The 20,633-nt window shown below is 45.7% G+C and overlaps 1 protein-coding gene across 4 annotated transcripts in view; it reads right to left on the reverse strand.

The window, feature by feature from the left end:
* The window catches only part of ADCYAP1R1 (ADCYAP receptor type I), a 335,354-nt gene that overhangs the window by 178,110 nt on the left and 136,611 nt on the right, over window positions 1-20,633 (reverse strand). For all 4 annotated transcript variants that reach the window (XM_077490662.1, XM_077490663.1, XM_077490664.1 and 1 more), the window contains exon 3: window positions 1,345-1,447. In XM_077490662.1, coding sequence (XP_077346788.1) covers window positions 1,345-1,447 — 103 coding nt within the window. The remainder of the gene's footprint in view (window positions 1-1,344; window positions 1,448-20,633) is intronic.

The following is a 20,633-nucleotide window of genomic DNA, read 5'->3' on the forward strand; positions in this document are numbered from 1 at the left end:
GGTTGGGTGACCTTTACTGCCTAGTGCAGTCTGTATCTTCACTGGTTGCCCAGTGGACACACCCCTGACCCATCATTGCAGCTTTAGGTTGGACCAGGGTGTGGTGTGGGGAATGGGGGGTTTTAGATGGGGTTTTGGTGAGGGTAGTTTCTAGGGGAGGTTTGCCTTAGCTCCTGGGGGGGGGGGGTAATTTCTATGAGGGTTGGGTGACCTTTAATGCCCTGTGTGGTCTGTATCTTCACTGTCTGCCCAGTGGACACACCCCTGACTCATCATTACAGTTTTAGTTTGGGCCAGAGTGTGGTGTGGGGAGTGTCTGGGGAATTGCCTCAGCTCATGGGTCATTTTTAGGAGGGTCTGGTTTGTGAGGGGGGTGACCTGGGGGTTTCATTGGGTGGGGCATTTGTGTTTTGGGGGGGTTAGGTTTGGCGGGGGGTGCAGGAACTGTGATGCCTACTGTTTTTTTTTTTGATTCAAGAAATATATTTTTAGTGGTAACTGTTTACAATCTCTTTTCTTTCCTTTCTTTTTTGATATGCATGTGGTTTGGTGACACCCACCTACTAATTTATTTGGAAGCACCACTAGGACCATATCCATTTTTGCTGGGAACAATAAAAACCTTACAGGGGTACTAATCCCTCTCCACTCCACCCAAAAACAAATAAGTCTTGCCTTTAGTCGATCTTCAACGGTACCCTTCACTGGAGACACATGAACTCAATCCTTTCTCTTTCCCTTAAAAAATCCCTTTAAAGTTGGGGTCCCATATGGTCAAACGCAATACCACCTTCTTTAAAGCCTTTACCCATGATTGAGAGAGAGATATCACCGCTCCAGGTAGGTCAAGCGAAAGTAGAAAACCTTCTCATCCAGCTTGGAAGCCCAGGTGCCGGCAATGCATATAGCAATCAAAAACAGGAAGAAGATCTGGACAACCGCACTCAAAAAAAAAGTTTTTTTGGCTTTTATTCAAAAATTCTTGTGAACAAAAATATAAGCCACAGCAGGAACAGACAGGAGATAACGCGTTTCACACTTCAATGTAGTGCTTAGTCATATGACTAAGCACTACATAGAAGTGTGAAACGCGTTAGTTACTTCAACATGCTCAAAACAATCTCTTTTCACACAAGGGCTCTCCAAAAATCCAACCGGTTGATAACGGTGTAGATTTCGTTCCTTATACTAGAAGTGTATCCATCGTATCAGAATTTGCTTCTGTAGGGCTAGAAATTTGCACCTTGTAACTTGACTTGGAATATAATCCAACTGTATTATTTGTGTTTCTATGGGCCCAGAAATACAAAAAAAAGTGAAAACAAAAAGAATGAAGGCACTTACCAGGCATGGAGTCATTCCACATCTCCAGCTCTTCCCTCTGGATTTTCTCCAGACAAGCTTCTTCCTCCTTCTTAATGACACAGTAAGGATGCATCACCGCCATCTGCAAACAGACATGGTTTCAGCTGGTTAGTGATCTACACATGGCATGGGACCAGCTTAATGTGGACCTGATGTCAGGGTGGAGTATTACAGGAAGGAAGGTCAGCACACTGTGTGGCTAATTTACTAAATGACTGCAGGTACTGTGGAGCAATTCATCCTCACACCTCACAACAGATACTCACTGGCACACATGCTGTTGAAACTAGACATGTGCAGAATGAATTTTTTATTTTTTTTGTCATATCGATTTGGTAAGTTACCAATTTCTTTTTGTTGCATTTGTAATTAAATTTTTTTTTGTTTCCTTTATTCCTTTTCAAACAGATTAAAATTCTTCCAACAGATTTGAATTGAAATGATCAAATCAATCCCAATTTATTGCGAAGAAGAGCTGGTTGTTAAGGAGCCACCCGCCGCGTCTTTAAAGCGGAGGTCCACCCTAAAATGGACCTCCGCTCATCGGAATCCCCCCCCTCCGGCGCCACAATCGGCACCTTTCAGGGGGGAGGGGGGTGCAGTTACCTGGATAATCCAGGTAACTGCACCCACTTCCGGGCTAGCTCTCTGCGGAACGAGCGTAGGTTACGCCCCCGTTCCGCAAGCGCCCGCCCCCTTCAGCAAGTGCCCCGCTGCCTGCTGGGAAACACACAGCTCCCAGAGGCAGCGGGGACCGTCCGGATTGCGCCGCGCGGCTCGCGCATGCGCAGTAGGGAACCGGGAAATGAAGCCGAAAGGCTCCATTTCCTGATTCCCATACCCAAGATGGCGGCGGGACCCGGCAGCCGAGCGAGCGATCGGCTTCGGGTGCCGACATCGCGGGCGCGCTGGACAGGTAAGTGTCACTATTTAAAAGTCAGCAGCTGCAGTATTTGTAGCTGCTGGCTTTTAAAAAAAAAAAAAAAACGCGGAGTCCCGGTGGACTCCCGCTTTAACAACCATGACTTATATGCTGTCAGCGAGGAATCCCGGTGACAGCAGATAAGTCATGGTTGTTAAAGATGCAGTGGGTGGCCAGCTGCCCGCTCCTTAACAACCAGCTCTTCTTCTCTTGTAAAAAACCATTGCTGGCTTTGAAAATAAGATAAAATATAAAACAGTGTGGGGTCACCCCCCCCCCCAAATTCATACCAGGCCCTTCGGGTCTGGAATGGATTTTAAGGGGAACCCCACGCCAACATTCTTGAAAAAAAAAAGCATGCACCCCCTCCCCCCTGAAAATCCATACCAGACCCTAATCTGAGCAGCCCAGCAGATCAGGAAAGGGGGAGGGGCATGTGAGTGCGCCCCCTTCCCTTCTGAACCATACCAGGCCCTATGCCTTCAACATAGGAGGGGGAGTGCTTTGGGGCAGAGGGGTTTTCCTCCCCTAAGCACCTTGTCCCCATGTTGATAGGAACGAAGGACCTCTTCCCCACAACCTTGAGTGGTGGTTGTGGGGGTCTGTGGGAGGAGGGCGTCTCAGAATCTGGAAGCCCCCTTCAAACATGCGAATTAAATAATTTAAAATTTAGTTCAGGTTTGTTGAAATTTGAGATTCCGAAAACTGGAGGATCCACATCAGGCTCCTACAACTCGATCTCATCCGGTGACTCGCACTGAAGGGTACTGGCTGTGAAGTACCTGTTCCGGCTCAGCACACTAGATCTAGCAAGAGAAATGCCCAAAGCGCCGCACACCAGCAAACCCAACAATCCATCTGGAAAGTATTCACAGCGCTTCACTTTTTCCACATTTTGTTATGTTACAGACTTATTCCAAAATGGATTAAATTCATTATTTTCGGCCAAAATTCTACAAACAAGACCCCATAATGACAACGTGAAAGAAGTTTGTTTGAAATCTTCATAGCCTTTCCTCAATACTTTGGTGAAGATCCTTTGGCAACAATTACAGACTCAAGTCTTTTTGAGTATGATGCTACAAGCTTGGCACACCTATTTTTGGGCAGTTTCTCCCATTCTTCTTTGCAGGAACTTTCAAGCTCCATCAGGTTGGATGGGGAGCGTCGGTGCACAGCCATTTTCAGATCTCTCCAGAGATGTTCAATCGGGTTTAAGTCTGGGCTCTGGCTGGACCACTCAAGAACGTTCACCGAGTTATCCCGTAGACCAGCCTTTCTCAACCTTTTCAACACTGAGGAACCCTTGAAATAACTTTCCAGTCTCGGGGAAACCCCTGCTAAAAAATTTAAATCTACAACTCATGATACATTTGTGTGACAGTCAGTGGGAAGAAAGCTCCTTACGCTTGTGGGAAGAATTGCTCCCTTACAGATCCAATACTTTTGACAATATAGTGCGACTCCTACCTTTACATGCACATGAACTTTAATGGCATCCCAGTCTTAGTCCATAGAGTTCAATCTTGAGTTGGCTCACCCTTTGCAGCTATAACAGCTTCAACTCTTAGAGCCGAGACTGCGAGCCAGGCCTTCCTGTCCAACATCAGTGCTGACCTCACCAATGCTCTTCTGGAAGAATGGTCAAACATTCCCATAGACACACTCCTAAACCTTGTGGACAGCCTTCCCTGAAGAGTTGAAGCTGTTATAGTTGCAAAGGGTGGACCTACTCAATATTGAACCCAGACGCCATTAAAGTTAATGTGCGGTGTCTCAATACTTTTGACAAAATAGCGTAGCTAAAAATCTCAGTGGGAACTTATCTGAGAGGCAGAAATTGCCCATTGCTCAAGGAACCCCTACAACCTCTGGAGGAACCCTAGTGTTCCACGCAACCCTGGTTGAGAAACCTTGCCGCAGACACTCCTTTGTTAGTGAAGCGATGGGAATAATTTCCTGGATGCACTGTAGAAGCAGTTTCAACCCAACTCTGTCCAGGCCACACTCTCCAATGCGTTTCGCCCCACCCGCAGGGCTAAGTCATGGAGTGAAGCGTGTCGCGGACCTCCATGGAAACATGAAGCTGGGCTGGGGCCGCCTTTACCTAAGTGATTGTCAAGTTTGCTGGTGCTTGTGGCAAATCTCTTGCTGGATCGAATGCAGCAAACGGGAGTTGGAGAAAGCTCAGAGCACTTTAGATCTGCTTTATTCTGCACCTGTGACTCAGCAAACATCAGAGCCAAATTGCCAAAATGGCAGCCAGGCAATTAGCATATTCAGTAGTATAGTTCAGCGCTGGCAGCCCACTCATTTCTACTACGGCAACTTTTTTTTTTTTTTTTTTTCAAACACGCATGAGAATAGACATGTTTGGTGTTCCTGTCTCCCCATGTGTCCTCCACATACATGTTTCCAGGGCATTAAAGTGCAATTATGTCATGTTTGTGAAAACCTTGTCACCAGCATTGCTGCCTCTCTGTCATAACGTGTCACCCAACCCTCCCTGACTGCATGACTCCAGCTGACGTTTAGTCTTATCCTTTAATGCCGCCTAAAGTGTGTGAAATTACAGTCATTTCTCTGACACTTAAATTAAATGAAAGAACAATCTGAGGCAATCCTCCCTTTAAATTGCTACAGCCGATCGCTGATACATTCCAATGAGGAACAACATCGCACGCTTCCCGAGGGAAGAGACTACTGGCTTGGCTTGAAATGTTTCATATTAGCACAGTGGCTCAATGGTCGGCACGTCTGGCCTTGCACCACTGGGGTGCTTGGTTTGCATGTGCTAGCTTGGCGGCACTCCCTTTCCATATTAACCACTTTCAGACCGGACCATTTTGCTGGTCAATGACCAGAGGTCTTTTTACAATTTGGCACTGCGCTGCTTTAACTGGTAATTGCGCGGTCATGCAATGTTGTACCCAAACAAAATTTGCGTCCTTTTCTTCCCACAAATAGAGCTTTCTTTTGATGGTATTTGATTGCCTCTGCGATTTTTATTTTTTGCGATATAAATGTAAATGCGATATAAACGCAAATTTTGAAAAAAAATGATATTTTCTACTTTTTGTTATTAGAAAAATCCAATAAACTCAATTTTAGTCATACATTTAGGCCAAAATGTATTCAGCCACATGTCTTTGGTAAAAAAAAAAGTCAATAACTATATATTTATTGGTTTGCGCAAATGTTGTCACATCTACAAACTAAGGTACGTTTTCTGGAATTTACACAGCTTTTAGTTTACGACTGCCTATCTCATTTCTTGAGGTGCTAAAATGGCAGGGCAGTACAAACCCCCCCCCCAAATGACCCTATTTTGGAAAGTAGACCCCCTAAGGAAATTGATAAGTGGCATGTTGAGCCCATTGAATATTTTATTTTTTTGCCTCAAGCGATTGAATAATGACAAAAATATATATATATTTTTTTTTTTTTTACACAAAGTTGTCACTAAATGATATATTGCTCACACATGCTATGGGCATATGTGAAATGACACCCCAAAATAAATTCTGCTGCTTCTCCTGAGTACGGGGATACCACATATGTGGGACTTTTTGGGAGCCTAGCCGCGTACGGGGCCCCGAAAACCAAGCACCGCCTTCAGGCTTTCTAAGGGCGTAAATTTTTGATTTCACTTCTCACTACCTATTACAGTTTTGAAGGCCATAAAATGCCAAGATGGCACAAAACCCCCACAAATGACCCCATTTTAGAAAGTAGACACCCCAAGCTATTTGCTGAGAGGCATGTTGAGTCCATGGAATATTTTATATTTTGCCACAAGTTGCGGGAAAATTACAAACTTTAATTTTTTTTTATTTTTTTTTCACAAAGTTGTCACTAAATGATATATTGCTCACACATGCCATAGGCATATGTGAAATGACACCCCAAAATAAATTCTGCTGCTTCTCCTGAGTACGGGGATACCACATGTGTGGGATTTTTTGGGAGTCTAGCCGCGTACGGGGCCCCGAAATCCAAGAACCGCCTTCAGGTTTTCTAAGGGCGTAAATATTTGACTTCACTCCTCACTACCTATTACAGTTTTGAAGGCCATAAAATGCCAAGATGGCACAAAACCCCCACAAATGACCCCATTTTAGAAAGTAGACACCCCAAGCTATTTGCTGAGAGGCATGTTGAGTCCATGGAATATTTTATATTTTGCCACAAGTTGCGGGAATATTACAAACTTTTTTTTTTCACAAAGTTGTCACTAAATGATATATTGCTCACGCATGCCATGGGCATATGTGAAATGACACCCCAAAATAAATTTTGCTGCTTCTCCTGAGTACGGGGATACCACATATGTGGGACTTTTTGGGAGCCTAGCCGCGTACGGGGCCCCGAAAACCAAGCACCGCCTTCAGGCTTTCTAAGGGCGTTACAGTTTTGAAGGCCATAAAATGCCAGGATGGCACAAACCCCCCCCAAATGACCCCATTTTGGAAAGTAGACACCCCTAAATTTAGGGGTACACTAGTGAGACTAGGTAATTAATGGCGGGTGCCCTGAAACTATAAAAAATAACTAACCAACCAGCGTCACCTGTAACAGTTATATGGTGATCACTGGTGAAAGGGTTAACTAGGGGGCAATCAGGGGGCTTTATGCGGTAGTATATGGGGGTCCCTGGCGCTATAAAAAGCTGCGGCGAACCTAAATACCTACCTGCCTAACTAGCGTCACCTGTGACACTAATACAGCGATCAGAAAAACGATCGCTTATTAGGCTGGGTTCACACTGGAGTGATGCGGGAACGCCACGAATCCGTAGCGGGTTCCCGCATCGCATGCCTCCCGGCGGCAGTTCACACTGCCCTATGCGAACTGCTGGGAGTGTCAGTGAAATGTTAATGACACCCCCATATCAGTTCGCATATCGCAGTGCAATCTGCAAACTCGGATCGCATGGTGTGAACACCCATGCGATCCGATTCTGCTGCGGACCAAAAAAAGGGTCCCGTGCGAATTTGCGGCGGGTGCGGCGGGTGCGGCGCGAATTCAGCCATACTATCTGTATGGCTGAACTCGAATTGCACAGAGATCGGATGTGATTTGCACTGCAGTGCGGTGCGAATCACATCCGTTCTCATAAACCGCTGCAATGTGAACCCAGCCTTAGTGACACTGGCGACGGGGGGTGATCACGGGGTTAAACCTTTATTGGGGGGGTTAGGGGGGTACCTTAGAACTAAAGGGGGCTAACCCTAACTGCCCTAACAGTTATTACAGTCACAAATGACACCCGCCGGGTGATCAGGGGTTAAACCTTTATTAGGTAATAAATGGCGGGTGCCCTGAAACTATAAAAAAATAACTAACCAACCAGCGTCACCTGTAACAGTTATATGGTGATCACTGGTGAAAGGGTTAACTAGGGGGCAATCAGGGGGCTTTATGCGGTAGCATATGGGGGTCCCTGGCGCTATAAAAAGCTGCGGCGAACCTAAATACCTACCTGCCTAACTAGCGTCACCTGTGACACTAATACAGCGATCAGAAAAATGATCGCTTATTAGGCTGGGTTCACACTGGAGTGATGCGGGAACGCCACGAATCCGCGGCGGGTTCCCGCATAGCATGCCTCCCGGCGGCAGTTCACACTGCCCTATGCGAACTGCTGAGAGTGTCAGTGAAATGTTAATGACACCCCCAGATCAGTTTGCATATCGCAGTGCGATCTGCAAACTCGGATCGCATGGTGTGAACACCCATGCGATCCGATTCTGCTGCGGACCAAAAAAAGGGTCCCGTGCGAATCTGCGGCGGGTGCGACGCAAATTCAGCTATACTATCTGTATGGCTGAACTCGAATCGCACAGAGATCGGATGTGATTTGCACTGCAGTGCGGTGCGAATCACATTCGTTCTCATAAACCGCTGCAATATGAACCCAGCCTTAGTGACACTGGCGACGGGGGGTGATCACGGGGTTAAACCTTTATTGGGGGGGTTAGGGGGGTACATTAGAACTAAAGGGGGCTAACCCTAACTGCCCTAACAGTTATTACAGTCACAAATGACACCAATGAAAAAAATAAATAAAAAACTGCGACTGGGGGCAGGGGTAATTGGGGGGGGGGTGATCGGGGGGGGTGTGAGTGTGCATGGCATGTTCTACTGTGTAGTGTCGTGTTGGTGCAACTCACCGATCCTCTCTCCTCGGTGTCGGAACGAAAAATACCGACACGGAGGAGAGATTACATCACTTCCTCTCCTGTGTTTACATTACAGGAGAGAAAGTGATGTCACGGAGCATTTCTATTCGTCGGGAGCGATCGCGAGGGGGTGGCCATAAATGAATGGCCGCCCCCTCATCCCGGATCGCTCCCGTACGAATACCGACCGCCGCAGGCACCGGTCGGGCCCCCCACCCGCGGGAAGGCAGGGACGTATATATATGCCCATATGCCTGCCCGTGCCATTCTGTCGACGTATATCGTCGTGCGGCGGTCGGCAAGTGGTTAAACATTATTATGCCCCATACACACGGTTGGATTTTTCAGATGGAAAATGTGCGATCGGATCGCGTTGTCGGAAAATCCGACCGTGTGTGGGCTCCATCGGACTTTTCCGACGCACAAAGTTTGAGCGCAGGATCTATAATTTTCCGACAACAAAATCCGATCGCATAAATTCCGATCACGTGTAGGTAATTCTGACGGACAAAGTGCCACGCATGCTCAGAATAAACTAAGAGACATAAGCTATTGGCTACTGGCCCGTTTATAGTCCCGACGTACGTGGTTGACGTCACCTCGATCAGAACGATCGGATTTTCCGACAACTTGGTGCGACCGTGTGTATGCCACACAAGTTTCGGCCAAAATCTGTTGGAAAAAATTCCGACGGATTTTGTGGTCAGAATGTCCGACCGTGTGACATGTGCATGAAGAAAAAAAATTGTTTCGATTCGTTAATCTAGTTTTTTAGTTTAGTTAAATTCAGTTTATTCATTCAATTTGTATTCATGATTTGTTTACGGAATTTGTATTTGTAAATTAGTTTCATGTCTTTTTCGAGATTTCTTCGAATTTACCCTTTTTTTTCTTTTCAATTCGAAACGTTTGAATCGATAAATTCTGAAATGTTCGAATTGAAAACTTTCCATTTTTTTTTAACTGTGACAACGTGAACAAATAAAATAAAAATCTTTGTCTAATGATTACAAGGGCTCTTTAACCACTTCAGCCACTTAATGACCAGGCCATTTTTTGCGATACGACTTGCGTTAATTTAACTGACAGTTGCGCGGGCGCGCCACTCTGTACCCAAATAAAGTTGATGTCCTTTTTTTCCTTTCCTCTTTTGGTGGTTTTTAATCACCTCTGCGTTTTTATTTTTTGCGCTATAAACAAAAAAAATTACAATTTTGAAAAGAAAATTATTTTTCTTATAATAAATATCCCCCCAAAAAATATTTAAAAAAAAACAAATTTCTTCTTTAGTTTAGGCCAATATGTATTCTTCTGCATATTTTTGGTAAAAAAAAGATTGCAATAAGCGTATATTGATTGGTTGGCACAAATGTTATAGTGTCTACAAAATAGGGAATAGATTTATGGCATTTTTATTATAATTGTTTACCAGTAATGGCGGCAATCATCGATTTTTAGCAGGTCTGCAACATAGCTGCAGACAGATCGGACACTTTTGACACTTTTTTGGTACCGTTGACATTTATACAGCGACCAGATCTAAAAATAGCCACTGATTACTGTATGAATGTCATTGGCTGGGAAGGGGTTAACACTAGGAGGGCGATCAAGGGGTTAAATGTGTTACCTAGGGAGTGTTTCTAACTGTGGGGGAATGAAACTGCCTAGAGGAGGAGACTGATCGCTGTTCCTAATCAGTAGGAACAAGAGATCTGTCTTTACTCCCCTGACAGAACGGAGATCTGTCTATTTACATTGATAGATCTCCGTTCTGTCTCTGCCAGGAGTGATAGCGGGTGGCTGGCAGGCATCGCACTCGCCAACCACGTGCATAGGCTCTGGCGTCGCGCCGTAGGCGCGTGCCCCCTGCAGCTCTTAATGCGGCCAACGTACAGGAACAGCGTTTTGCCCAGGGGAGCCAACCTGCCGCAGTATAACTGCGGCGGTTGGTCCTTAAGTGGTTAAAGTGATTGTAAATGTTCATATTTTTTTTAGAAAAAAATAACAAGCACGGTATACTTACCTCCTCCTTGCAAGGGTTTTGCACAGAGTGCCCCCGATCATCCTCTGGCCCCTCCTCTGCATTGAGTGCCCCCAGGGCGAGCTGCATTCCATGGGGGCACTGGTGCGGGCACACACTCCCGTCTCCTGCTGCTGCATCCGTTGACACAGACAGTAGGACTCGGCCTCCTGGCTCCTGTGTCACTGGATTTGATTGACAGCAGCTGGAGCCAATGGCTGCCAATGGCTTTCCCATACCCTCCCCCCCCCCCCCCAACTTTCTGAGATGAGAGAGGACAGAAAGATGTCATTCTAAAAACAGGGACGGTTGTGAGTTATGGTTTTCTGTCTAGTAAACATGTTGTCAGTAGGACAGGGAGCCATCTAATGGAGCCCCAGATAGCAGTAAAAACCTGGCAGAGGTTCTCATCCTTCCAAACTCTATCCAGACCCGTACCTACATGGAAATCTCTTGCTGACCCCAAAATGTATATATGATGTGGCAAGAAATGTTGGCTTTGGTGTCCAGCCACTGCGGCATGAGGCTGTGCCCTGAGGCCATGCTCAATGCACACTTCTAGCAGACTGGCTGAGTTGTCACCATCAGCTCTTGGTTAGGGCTTCTTATCTGGAGCTAACGGGACAGACTCCTAAACACGTGACTGCTATGAGAACCAATCATGATACAGAAGCTGTACTGCCTATACGGAGGTGGTGTTAAGGGGTTAAATACAGCAATGGATAGACTACAGTATCTTGTCATATGACTCTGCCCAGGCCCTCTGTGTGGGAAAAGCTGCAGTAGACTTAGTGGAAGGTTGTCTTGGAGCAAGGCGGTCATGCAGTGCCCAGGGTGTAGAACTCTGCCCCCCATGATGTAGATAAGCATACCACTCTTCATACTCTGCTGCACCCAGGGCCGTGTTTAATATTGATTGGACCCTGGGCAAAAAAATTCTTGCCCTCCCCCCCATGCAATTTCACTCTCCAACTGCTCTGAGACATACAATAAATAGCAGCTAGACTTAAAATCAGTTTACTTTATCAGATCAGGCAGCAATTGCGAATGGTTGCCAGAGGTTACAGCATATCATTACTGCTTACTGACTGGTTGCTAGAGGTTACAGCACACATTATGGCTCACTGATTAGTTGCTAGAAGTTACAGTAATTATTTCTGCTTGTTAATTGGTTGCTAGAGATTACTGTACAGCAATACTGCTCATTGATTGGTTGCTAGAGGTTACAGGACATCATCTCCTCACTGCAGGGGAGCATGATATACATATCAATGCTGCCTTTATTTACATATCAATGCTGCCAGACACAGTTATTTACTTTCTATTTACATGCACAGTTATTTACATCTATTTACATGTAAACACAGGGTCTGCAGATGAGTCATCTGTACACAACAATAGGGCAGAGCTGGGCAGCATTAGTAACAGCACTTCACACTGAGATATCGGGACACAGTACAGGACTAAAACTTCAATTTAAACTGGGATAGTTGGCAAGTATGAGGCAGCTGCTTTGGGCCCCACAACAATGACAGGGCCCAGGGCAGCTGCCCATTTTGTCCTGCCTTAAAGACGGCCCTGGCTGTACCCATTCTCTAACTCCCATGCTCCAGCTGCCCTTAGTCAAATTTGTTATTGATGTAGCACCCTGATGTTTAGGCAAGGATGATGTTAAATTTAGTTGCCAGGCAGTAGTTGCCTTGGCCAATTGTTAGGAGGTCAATTGATTTCACCCTAGCTCTGGAATTGCGGCACTTCTCTCTTCTGTCGCTAGGTGGCCGAGTACCAGCTGACATTAGATAAGACAAGGGCATTGCAAGGACAGATTAGGAATATATGGGTGTCTCAGCCAGTGGGCAGGGATTTTCTTGGATCCCTTGGCTTGCTGGGAGAGCCTACTTGTTTGGGTGGGATCGGGTGATCGGGGTTCTGTGCCACCTGGACGGCTGTCTGGGTGGACATGTTTTGTGCTGCCCTGGGCTGCTAGGCCAGAGCCCAAGGCCTATCCCGAGGATGACTGGCTGCTGGGCTGTTTGAGGGCCTATCCAGAAGCAAGAGAGCAGTGCAGGGTTGGGATTGCAGCTTGGAGTTTAAACATAATTGACGGTTCGGCCGGCCGGAGAACCTGTCATAGTCGGAGGTAGAGGGGAAGCTGTCACCACTCACCTTATTACCAGGGATCATCCACCTTATTACCAGGGGCCACTGTGAGCAGCTAAAGCAAGTACCGAAGCAGAATTCTCACCAACCGTGGGATGATAAAGAATTGGGAAACTTCAGCATGTGCCAAGCTAGGGACCCAACCAGCGGAGGTGATGCTTGCAGAGCAGCCTTGTGTGCCAAGCCAGGGACCCAACCAGTGGAGGTGACGCTTGCAGAGCACCTTTGTGTGCCAAGGCAGGGACCCAACCAGCGGAGGTAACGCTTGCAGAGCAGCCTTGTGTGCCAAGCCAGGGACCCAACCAGCGGAGGTGACGATTGCAGAGCACCTTTGTGTGCCAAGCCTGGTACCCAACCAGCTGAGGTGACGCTGGCAGAGCAGCCTTGTGTGCCAAGCCAGGGACCCAACCAGCGGAGGTGACGCTTGCAGTGCAGCCTTGTGTGCCAAGCCAGGGACCCAACCAGCGGAGGTGACGCTTGCAGAGCAGCCTTGTGTGCCAAGCCAGGGACCCAACCAGTGGAGGTGACGCTTGCAGAGCAGCCTTGTGTGCCAAGCCAGGGACCCAACCAGTGGAGGTGACGCTTGCAGAGCAGCCTTGTGTGCCAAGCCAGGGACCCGAGCAGGCCAGTGGGGTGACGCTTGAGGAGTATCGGGAGTGCCAAGCTAGGGAGCCAGCAGAGAGGCGGGGGTGATGCTTGAGGAAGATTGGAAGAGCTCAGGAGATCCAGTGGCAATGGATCAGCAAGTCTAGTGAGAGAGACTGGGAGCTCAGTTGAGTGAAGATCTACAAGATTGTAGAGGAAGTGAAGGAGTTTGTTACAACGTGTCTTAGAAACCGTTACAAGACTGATGCCATAGGAGACAGCGATCCTACTCAGATGTGGTGTCTTGCTGATACCTTTCCCTGAACGGCTGTCCACCTGTAGAAGTCTCTGAGTCTGCCAATTAACATTGCAGCTACTAAAGGGTGTCCTGGCCCTAACCCTCTCTCCCACAGTTCTGTTTAAGAGACAGTAAATCTCTTTGCATTCAAGAAGTGTCTGGCGCCCATGAATCTACCTTACATTACACGCACCATGCCACATAACCCACTCTACACAGAAGGATGTCAGCTGTCCCTGACTCTGGAGGTCACCATTAGTCCTGGAGACTTTTCTATACTATTGTATTTTGGAGATTTGGATACATTATAATCTCTGAATAACAAAAATGTTGTCCGAATTTCTAATTTGTAAAGAAATGCACACGTCTACCGCAACTATAGGGATCAAAACAAATAAGGAAATCACGTGCACAACATCAATCGATGTACAGCCCTATGCATATGACTGCTCGGGACTGTGCTAATACAAGGCAGCTTTGCAATACTAACCACCAGACCGAACCCCCCCCCCACCCCACCCCCCGCACCTCCAGTGAATAATAACGGCTGCAATATCTCACACGCTGTATGCTATAGCAGTGAGTTGTTTTTATGTGATTTATTATATTCAATAGAGTTTAGAATAATTTCACATTCCCGTAAAAAAAAAGCTGACAAATCTTCTCATTGGCGCCAACCTCAATAGTAATAAATATAATAAAAACAAAAAAGCTATTGTCACAGAGGGCGGAACAGCGAGTGATTCACATCGTAAGGAGTTACAGCTGCAGATTTTGGCTTTCAGAACCGTTGTGATTGTTGCAAGAATAAGAGCGTGCAAGAAATGTTCTGGTGCCCTTTTATAGAGGAAATGTGGTGCCCAATAAAGTGGTTTACTGTAAAAGACAAACAATACGGCACTAGCCTTACCTATTGTGCAGGGCTGCTGTTAAAAATCATGGGAGGGGGGGCCCATACAGCCTACCTGACAGGGCCCCAGCTGAAAGTGACATCCACTTATCAGTCCCTTTCTCTGAATGAGCAGGAAGCTCTCTGAGGCTTCCTGCTCATTCACAAATTGAAGCATAGTAAACATAGTTTACTATGCGTTGGTGATGAATGGACCCAGGTGCGATTGGTACCAGGCATGTACTGGCCATCGGGATGACTGGGAGTTTCCAGGTGGGACGATGGCTCAGTGGGCCGGTTTCAGTGACAGCCAGTGGCGTCACTAGGGGGTGGCTTTTGGGGCTATATCCCCGATTCCCAGGGGTCCCCAACCACAGGGCTGCAACTCAATACTGGGCCGTGGCCTCTCTGCAGCTGTGCGGAGGGCAGCATGGGAGAGCCAGAGAGCGGGCAGGCAGCACGGAAGAGCCGGGACATCATCTTTCATCGCCCGCCCTGCATCACCGCTGTTCCACCCTCACTGTGCAGCCTCAGGAAGCAGAGAGATGACATCATCTCTCACTGACCACCCTCTCTGGGGACCCTGATGTAAGGGGGGGCTCTCTGGGGACCCTGGTGTAAGGTGGGGGCTCACTGGGGACCCTGATGTAGGGTAGGGGCTCTCTGGGGACCCTAATGTAAGGGGGAGGCTCTCTGTGGACCCTGATGTAAGGTGGGGGCTCACTGGGGACCCTGATGTAGGGCAGGGGCTCTCTGGGGACCCTAATGTAAGGGGGAGGCTCTCTGTGGACCATTATGTAAGGGGGGCTCTCTGGGGACCCTGATGTAAGGCGAGGGGCTCACTGGGGACCCTAATGTAAGGGGTAGGCTCTCTGGGGAGCCTAATGTAAGGGGGAGGCTCTATGGGGACCATGATGTAAAGGGGAGGCTCTCTGTGGACCATGATGTAAGGGGGGGGCTCTCTGGGGACCCTGATGCAAGGGGGAGGCTCTCTGGGGACCCTAATGTAAGGGGGAGGCTCTCTGTGGCCCCTGATGTAAGGGGGGCTCTCTGGGGACCCTGATGTAAGATATGGGCTCTCTGGGGACCCTAATGTAAGGGGGAGGCTCTCTGGGGGACCCTGCTGTAAGGTGGGGGCTCTCTGGGGACCCTGATGTAAGGGGGAGGTTCTCTGGGGACCCTGATGCAAGGCAGAGGCTCTCTGGTAACTCTGATATAAGGGGGGCTCTCTATTGCTCTATTGACCCTGATGTAAGGAGGGGCTCTCTGGGGACCCTGATGTAAGTTGGGGATTCTCTGGGGACCCTGAAACAAGAAAGCTATTTATACTTACAGTGGAATGTTTTTACTTTTTTTTTTTTTTTTATTGTGTATAGTTTATATACTGTTTTTGTGCTTGTTTGCAAAATTAAAGTAGGCCGATCTGGATGAAGTCCAGGGCCAAATTTGTGTCCCGGTCCAGCTTTGATGGTACTGATCGCTCACTGTGTTCATTCAGGAAAGGAAGGGCTCAATAAATAAACCTCCCCCCGTGTGCCTGCAGGGGGGAGGGAAGCCGGTAGTGCTGCTGGGGGAAAAGGGCACACGGGGGGGGGGGGGGCTGGACAGTAGATGGAAGGGGCATATGTGCTAGAACCAATCCCCCTGCAGTGCAGCTGGAGGGAGGGAAAGGAGGAGAAGCTGGCAGTGCTGCAGGGGGAGGCAGCAGAGGAGCAGTGCATTAAATAAATCAGTACAGCCACCCCTCCTTCTCAGCAGGTGCCTGGGCCCTCCATTTGAAATGATGGGGCCCAGGCCCAGTACAGGAGGACTGGCTGTACTGCCTTTACCAGCGGCCCTGCTTATGTGCCAAAGAGAAGTAACACTATACCTAAAGCCCAACTCTGGGCTAAACCAATAAAGAAGTCCTCCAGCAAGAAATAACAATTTAAAAATAAACAGCAAAAAATAACGATTTAAAAATAAACAACAAAAAAAGAACAATTCAAAAATAATAAGCAAAAAATAACAATAAAAAAAAGGAAAAAATTATAATTTAATAATAAACAGCAAAAAATAACAATTTAAAAATAAACAGCAAAAAATAACAATAAAAAAAAGCAAAAATTAACAATTTAAAAATAAACAGCAAAAAAAAAAAAAACAATTCAAAAATAAAAAGCAAAAAATTCTGGATAACCTCAGTCTGACGACTGGCATCATTCAACCCACTTCCTCTGAGCCCAGATCCTGGACCCGGCCCCAGCCTGTAACGGGACAGTCAAAGGTGAAGCAGCGCAGTGATGAGCTGATCTCTTTGTCACTATGCTTTCTCCTCAGTCAGCACATGCACTGATTGACTCTTTAACTGATTGCCCACCATACTTATACTGCAGCAGGGTGGCCACGCTGCACCAGGGCACGTACCTATGTGATCCGTCACTATGCGCCGTGGCTGTGCTCTGACTTGACACTGCACAAGCCGATCAGCAGGTGCTGGCCAATAGATGACCGCCAGCACCCAGTGATCATATCCATCATTTCCATTAGTAAAAACAGCACAGGTAGGTAGTAAACATAAACACTGGTTGGACGCACAGTTAACCCTTTAATCGCACTAGATGTATAACCCCTTCCCAGCCAGTGTCATTAGTACAGTAACAGTTCATATTTTGCGGCCCGCTGGTGGTGTGAAAGGTGTCTTTCTAGTATATAAAAAGATATAAAATAAAAATCCTAGAATACTGTATACCCCATAGTTTGTAGTCGCTAGAAACTTGGGCGCGCATCAATCAATACTTATTACGATTTATTTTACCAAAAAAAGCAGAATACATATTGGCCTAAATTTATGAAGAATTTTCATTTTATTAAATTTTTTTATTGGAAATGTTTTATAGCAGGAAGTAAAAAAAAATATTGTTTTTTTTTTTTTTTTTCAAAATTCTTGGTATAGTTTTGTTTATAGCGGAAAAAAATGAAAAACCGCAGAGGTGATCAAATACCACCAAAAGAAAGCTCTATTTGTGGGAAAAACTACATAAATTTCATTTGGGTACAGCATGAGCGCGCACAAGCATGCACAACCGCGCACGAGAGTGCAATTGGCAGTTAAAGTAATGCAGTGCTCTATAGCAAAAAAAAAATTCTGGTCACGAAGGGGGTTCAATCTTTTGGAGGTCAAGTGGTTAAATAGGCTGCTTATCTTTATCTTATTTTTGGCTGAAATTATGCTGTAGGCCTCATTTGCATGGCGCATACATAACCATACACAGATGGATGGCTGGGTTTACCCCACAATGGCTGGGTTTATCCCACAAAGAATGAGGCTGTGCACCCGCTGTGTACCAACCCACTTGAGCACAAGCTGACAGCAGATTGCCTGCACAAGGGTGCACAGAACACCTTTGCATCCCTGTGCATGAAAACACGGCCCACACATGGGCCTACGGTAATGTACGTCCCATGTGGGCGAGGCCATGATGTCCACTGACCACTCACAATCATGGGAAGAGAGCCAGAACGGGGATCTGTCAATGTAAACAATCTGATCCCCGTTCTGACAGGGGAGGAGAGAGATCTGCTGTTCCTAGCGATCTGTCCCCCCCCCCCCCCACAGTTAGAAACACCTTCCTAGGGAACACATTTAACCCCTTGATCGCCCCCTGGGGTTAATACCTTCCCTGCCAGTGACATTTACACATCAATCAGCGCATTTTTATAGCACTGATCGCTGTATAAATGTCAATAGTCCAAAAAAAGTGTCAAAAGTGTCTGATCTGTCCGCCGCAATGTCACAGTCCCGCTAAAAAATTGCAGATCGCTGTCATTACTAGTAAAAAAGATAAAAATGCCATAAATCTATCCCCTATCTTGTAGACGCTATGACTTTTGCGCAAAAAAAACAATATACGCCTATTGCGATTTTTTTTTTTTTTTTTACCAAACATATGTAGAAGAATACATATTGGCCTAAACTAATGAAGAAATTTGTTTATTTTTTTGGGATATTTATTATAGCAAAAAGTAAAAAAAAATATATATATTTTTTTCAAAATCTTTGCTCTGTCTTTGTTTATAAAAAAACAAAAAAAATGCAGAGGTGATCAAATACCACCAAAAGAAAGCTCTATTTGTGGGGAAAAAAAAGACGTAAATTTTGTTTGGGTACAACGTAAGTGGTTAACCTGGCGCTGCCCCCTTGCCACAAGATGTAATCAGACTTCCAGGTTGAATGAAATTCAACATCCCTCAACCTGGAAGGACTCTACATTAAATACTAGACATGCGCACACTGAAATATTTTGTTTTCGGGAATTTCGTTATCATCCTAAAAATAAATAATTAAGGTCAAATCTGTCATTGAAGGCTTATGGTGTCTGTTGAATGTTCTAAGAAGATTCGACGGAGCAGCTAAACTATACGACTCCGCAATCGTACATTTCTGGTCGAATGTTCCTACAAGCTATAGTATGATTCTAATGTATGACACTAGTAATAATTATATTTATTAATTATTATTACTAGTCAACCAACATTAGAATTCTTCTGTAGCCTATGGGCGGAGCATTTGACCATAAATGTCCAAATCTTCATGTCAAATCTTTTCTCTCTATGTAGAATAATCTTGGACTAATAGAGTTAGGTTCGGCACATTCAACCTTTTTTGCTATTGTCTCTATAATGTCGAATCTTTTCTCTCTATGTCGAATCTTTTCTCTCTATGTCGAATCTTTTCTCTCTATGTCGACTCTTTTCTCTCTATGTTGACTCTTTTCTCTCTATGTTGACTCTTTTCTCTCTATGTCGAATCTTTTCTCTCTATGTAGAATAATGTTGGACTAATAGAGATAAGGTTGGGCACATTCGACCACAGGTTCGGTGGACACAGATCGCTATTGTCAGTGTCATGTCGAATCTCCTATCTATATCGAACTGTTGTCGCAATGAAAACGAAAATAAAGCATTTGTTTATGTCGGATCTTTCGGTTTTTGGATTCTGCACGTTTGTTATCGTTTGTTAAAGCGATAACGAAAATGCCCGATATTCGGATGAAAATGCATTCGGATGAAAACGAATGCACATGTCTATTAAATACAGGGCACCATGGTCTCCCCCAGGGGGGAGTCATCTAAGCACCCTTCAGTGTGCTGGTCCAGAAAGTGGAGGCGATGCCACACACTGTACCAATGAGGACCACCCTAGCCAATCCCATGACTGGCCTGAAAACTTCAATAAAGGTAAAAACAAAAACTGGATCTGAAAAAAAAAAAAAACAGCCAGTAGGGGCCACAAGGGCAGCATTTAAAGATAGGAGAAGGCAGAAGTGGCATGGACCTAGAGTTGGGCTAAGTGTTTCCTAAGAGAAATATGGAGGCTGCCACTACTGAAGTTATTGAAACCTGAGATAGCCAGGCAACTGCCTTTTTCGGGAGGTCGGCTATTGCTGGTCACAAATTTCATTCACTACAGCAAAGAGTGTGTACTGAGAAAAAAAACCTAGCCTGCTACCGCTGGACTTCTATTCTAAAAATGCTGGTTTATAAATTAAGATTATATATTTTATATATAATATATGATAAGATGATTGATATATATATATATATATATATATATATAGATCGATCGATAGGTAGATAGATAGATATTAATAATAATAATAATAATAATATTAAATAAAATCTATGGGGAGAAAGAGAGAAAGGGGCTAATTAGGGATGACAAGGGTAAAGTAAGTGGTACTACAAAGAGGTAAAATGGGAATGAATTTTATTTATTAAAAAAAAAAAAAAACTTTTTTTTCTCTTGTGAGATTGCAGGAACTGATATTATGTGCAGATAAAAGGACGCTCCTTTGATCTGCACATGAAAGCATGAATCAAAATAAATTGAAACAATGTAAAAATGTTCACTGTGAACCTATAGAAAAAAACATGGGTGTTGCTCAAAGCTCTGACATGTCCTCATCTGCTGTCAGCCTCTGGGAGGGCAGGCAGGGACGGAGCTCATCCAAGCTCCGTGGATATCAATGCGAAAGAAGAAAGGGTCAAGAAGACACACATAACAACAAAACCCTGTGTGTGGAAAGTGTAAACAGCCACAGCATCCAGCCCCCCAATGCATTTCATGAGGATGGGTCGTGGACAAGGTGAAATACTGGTGTATGTGACCTGGACGGATCCTGGGCTGGGGCTTTTTTCACTTTCCACGCAGAGGGTTTGGTTATGATGTG

This window comes from Lithobates pipiens, unplaced genomic scaffold, assembly GCF_037356315.1.
Source record: "Lithobates pipiens isolate NorthernLeopardFrog02 unplaced genomic scaffold, aLitPip1_a1.2 Scaffold_19, whole genome shotgun sequence".
Taxonomy (NCBI): Eukaryota; Metazoa; Chordata; class Amphibia; order Anura; family Ranidae; genus Lithobates; species Lithobates pipiens.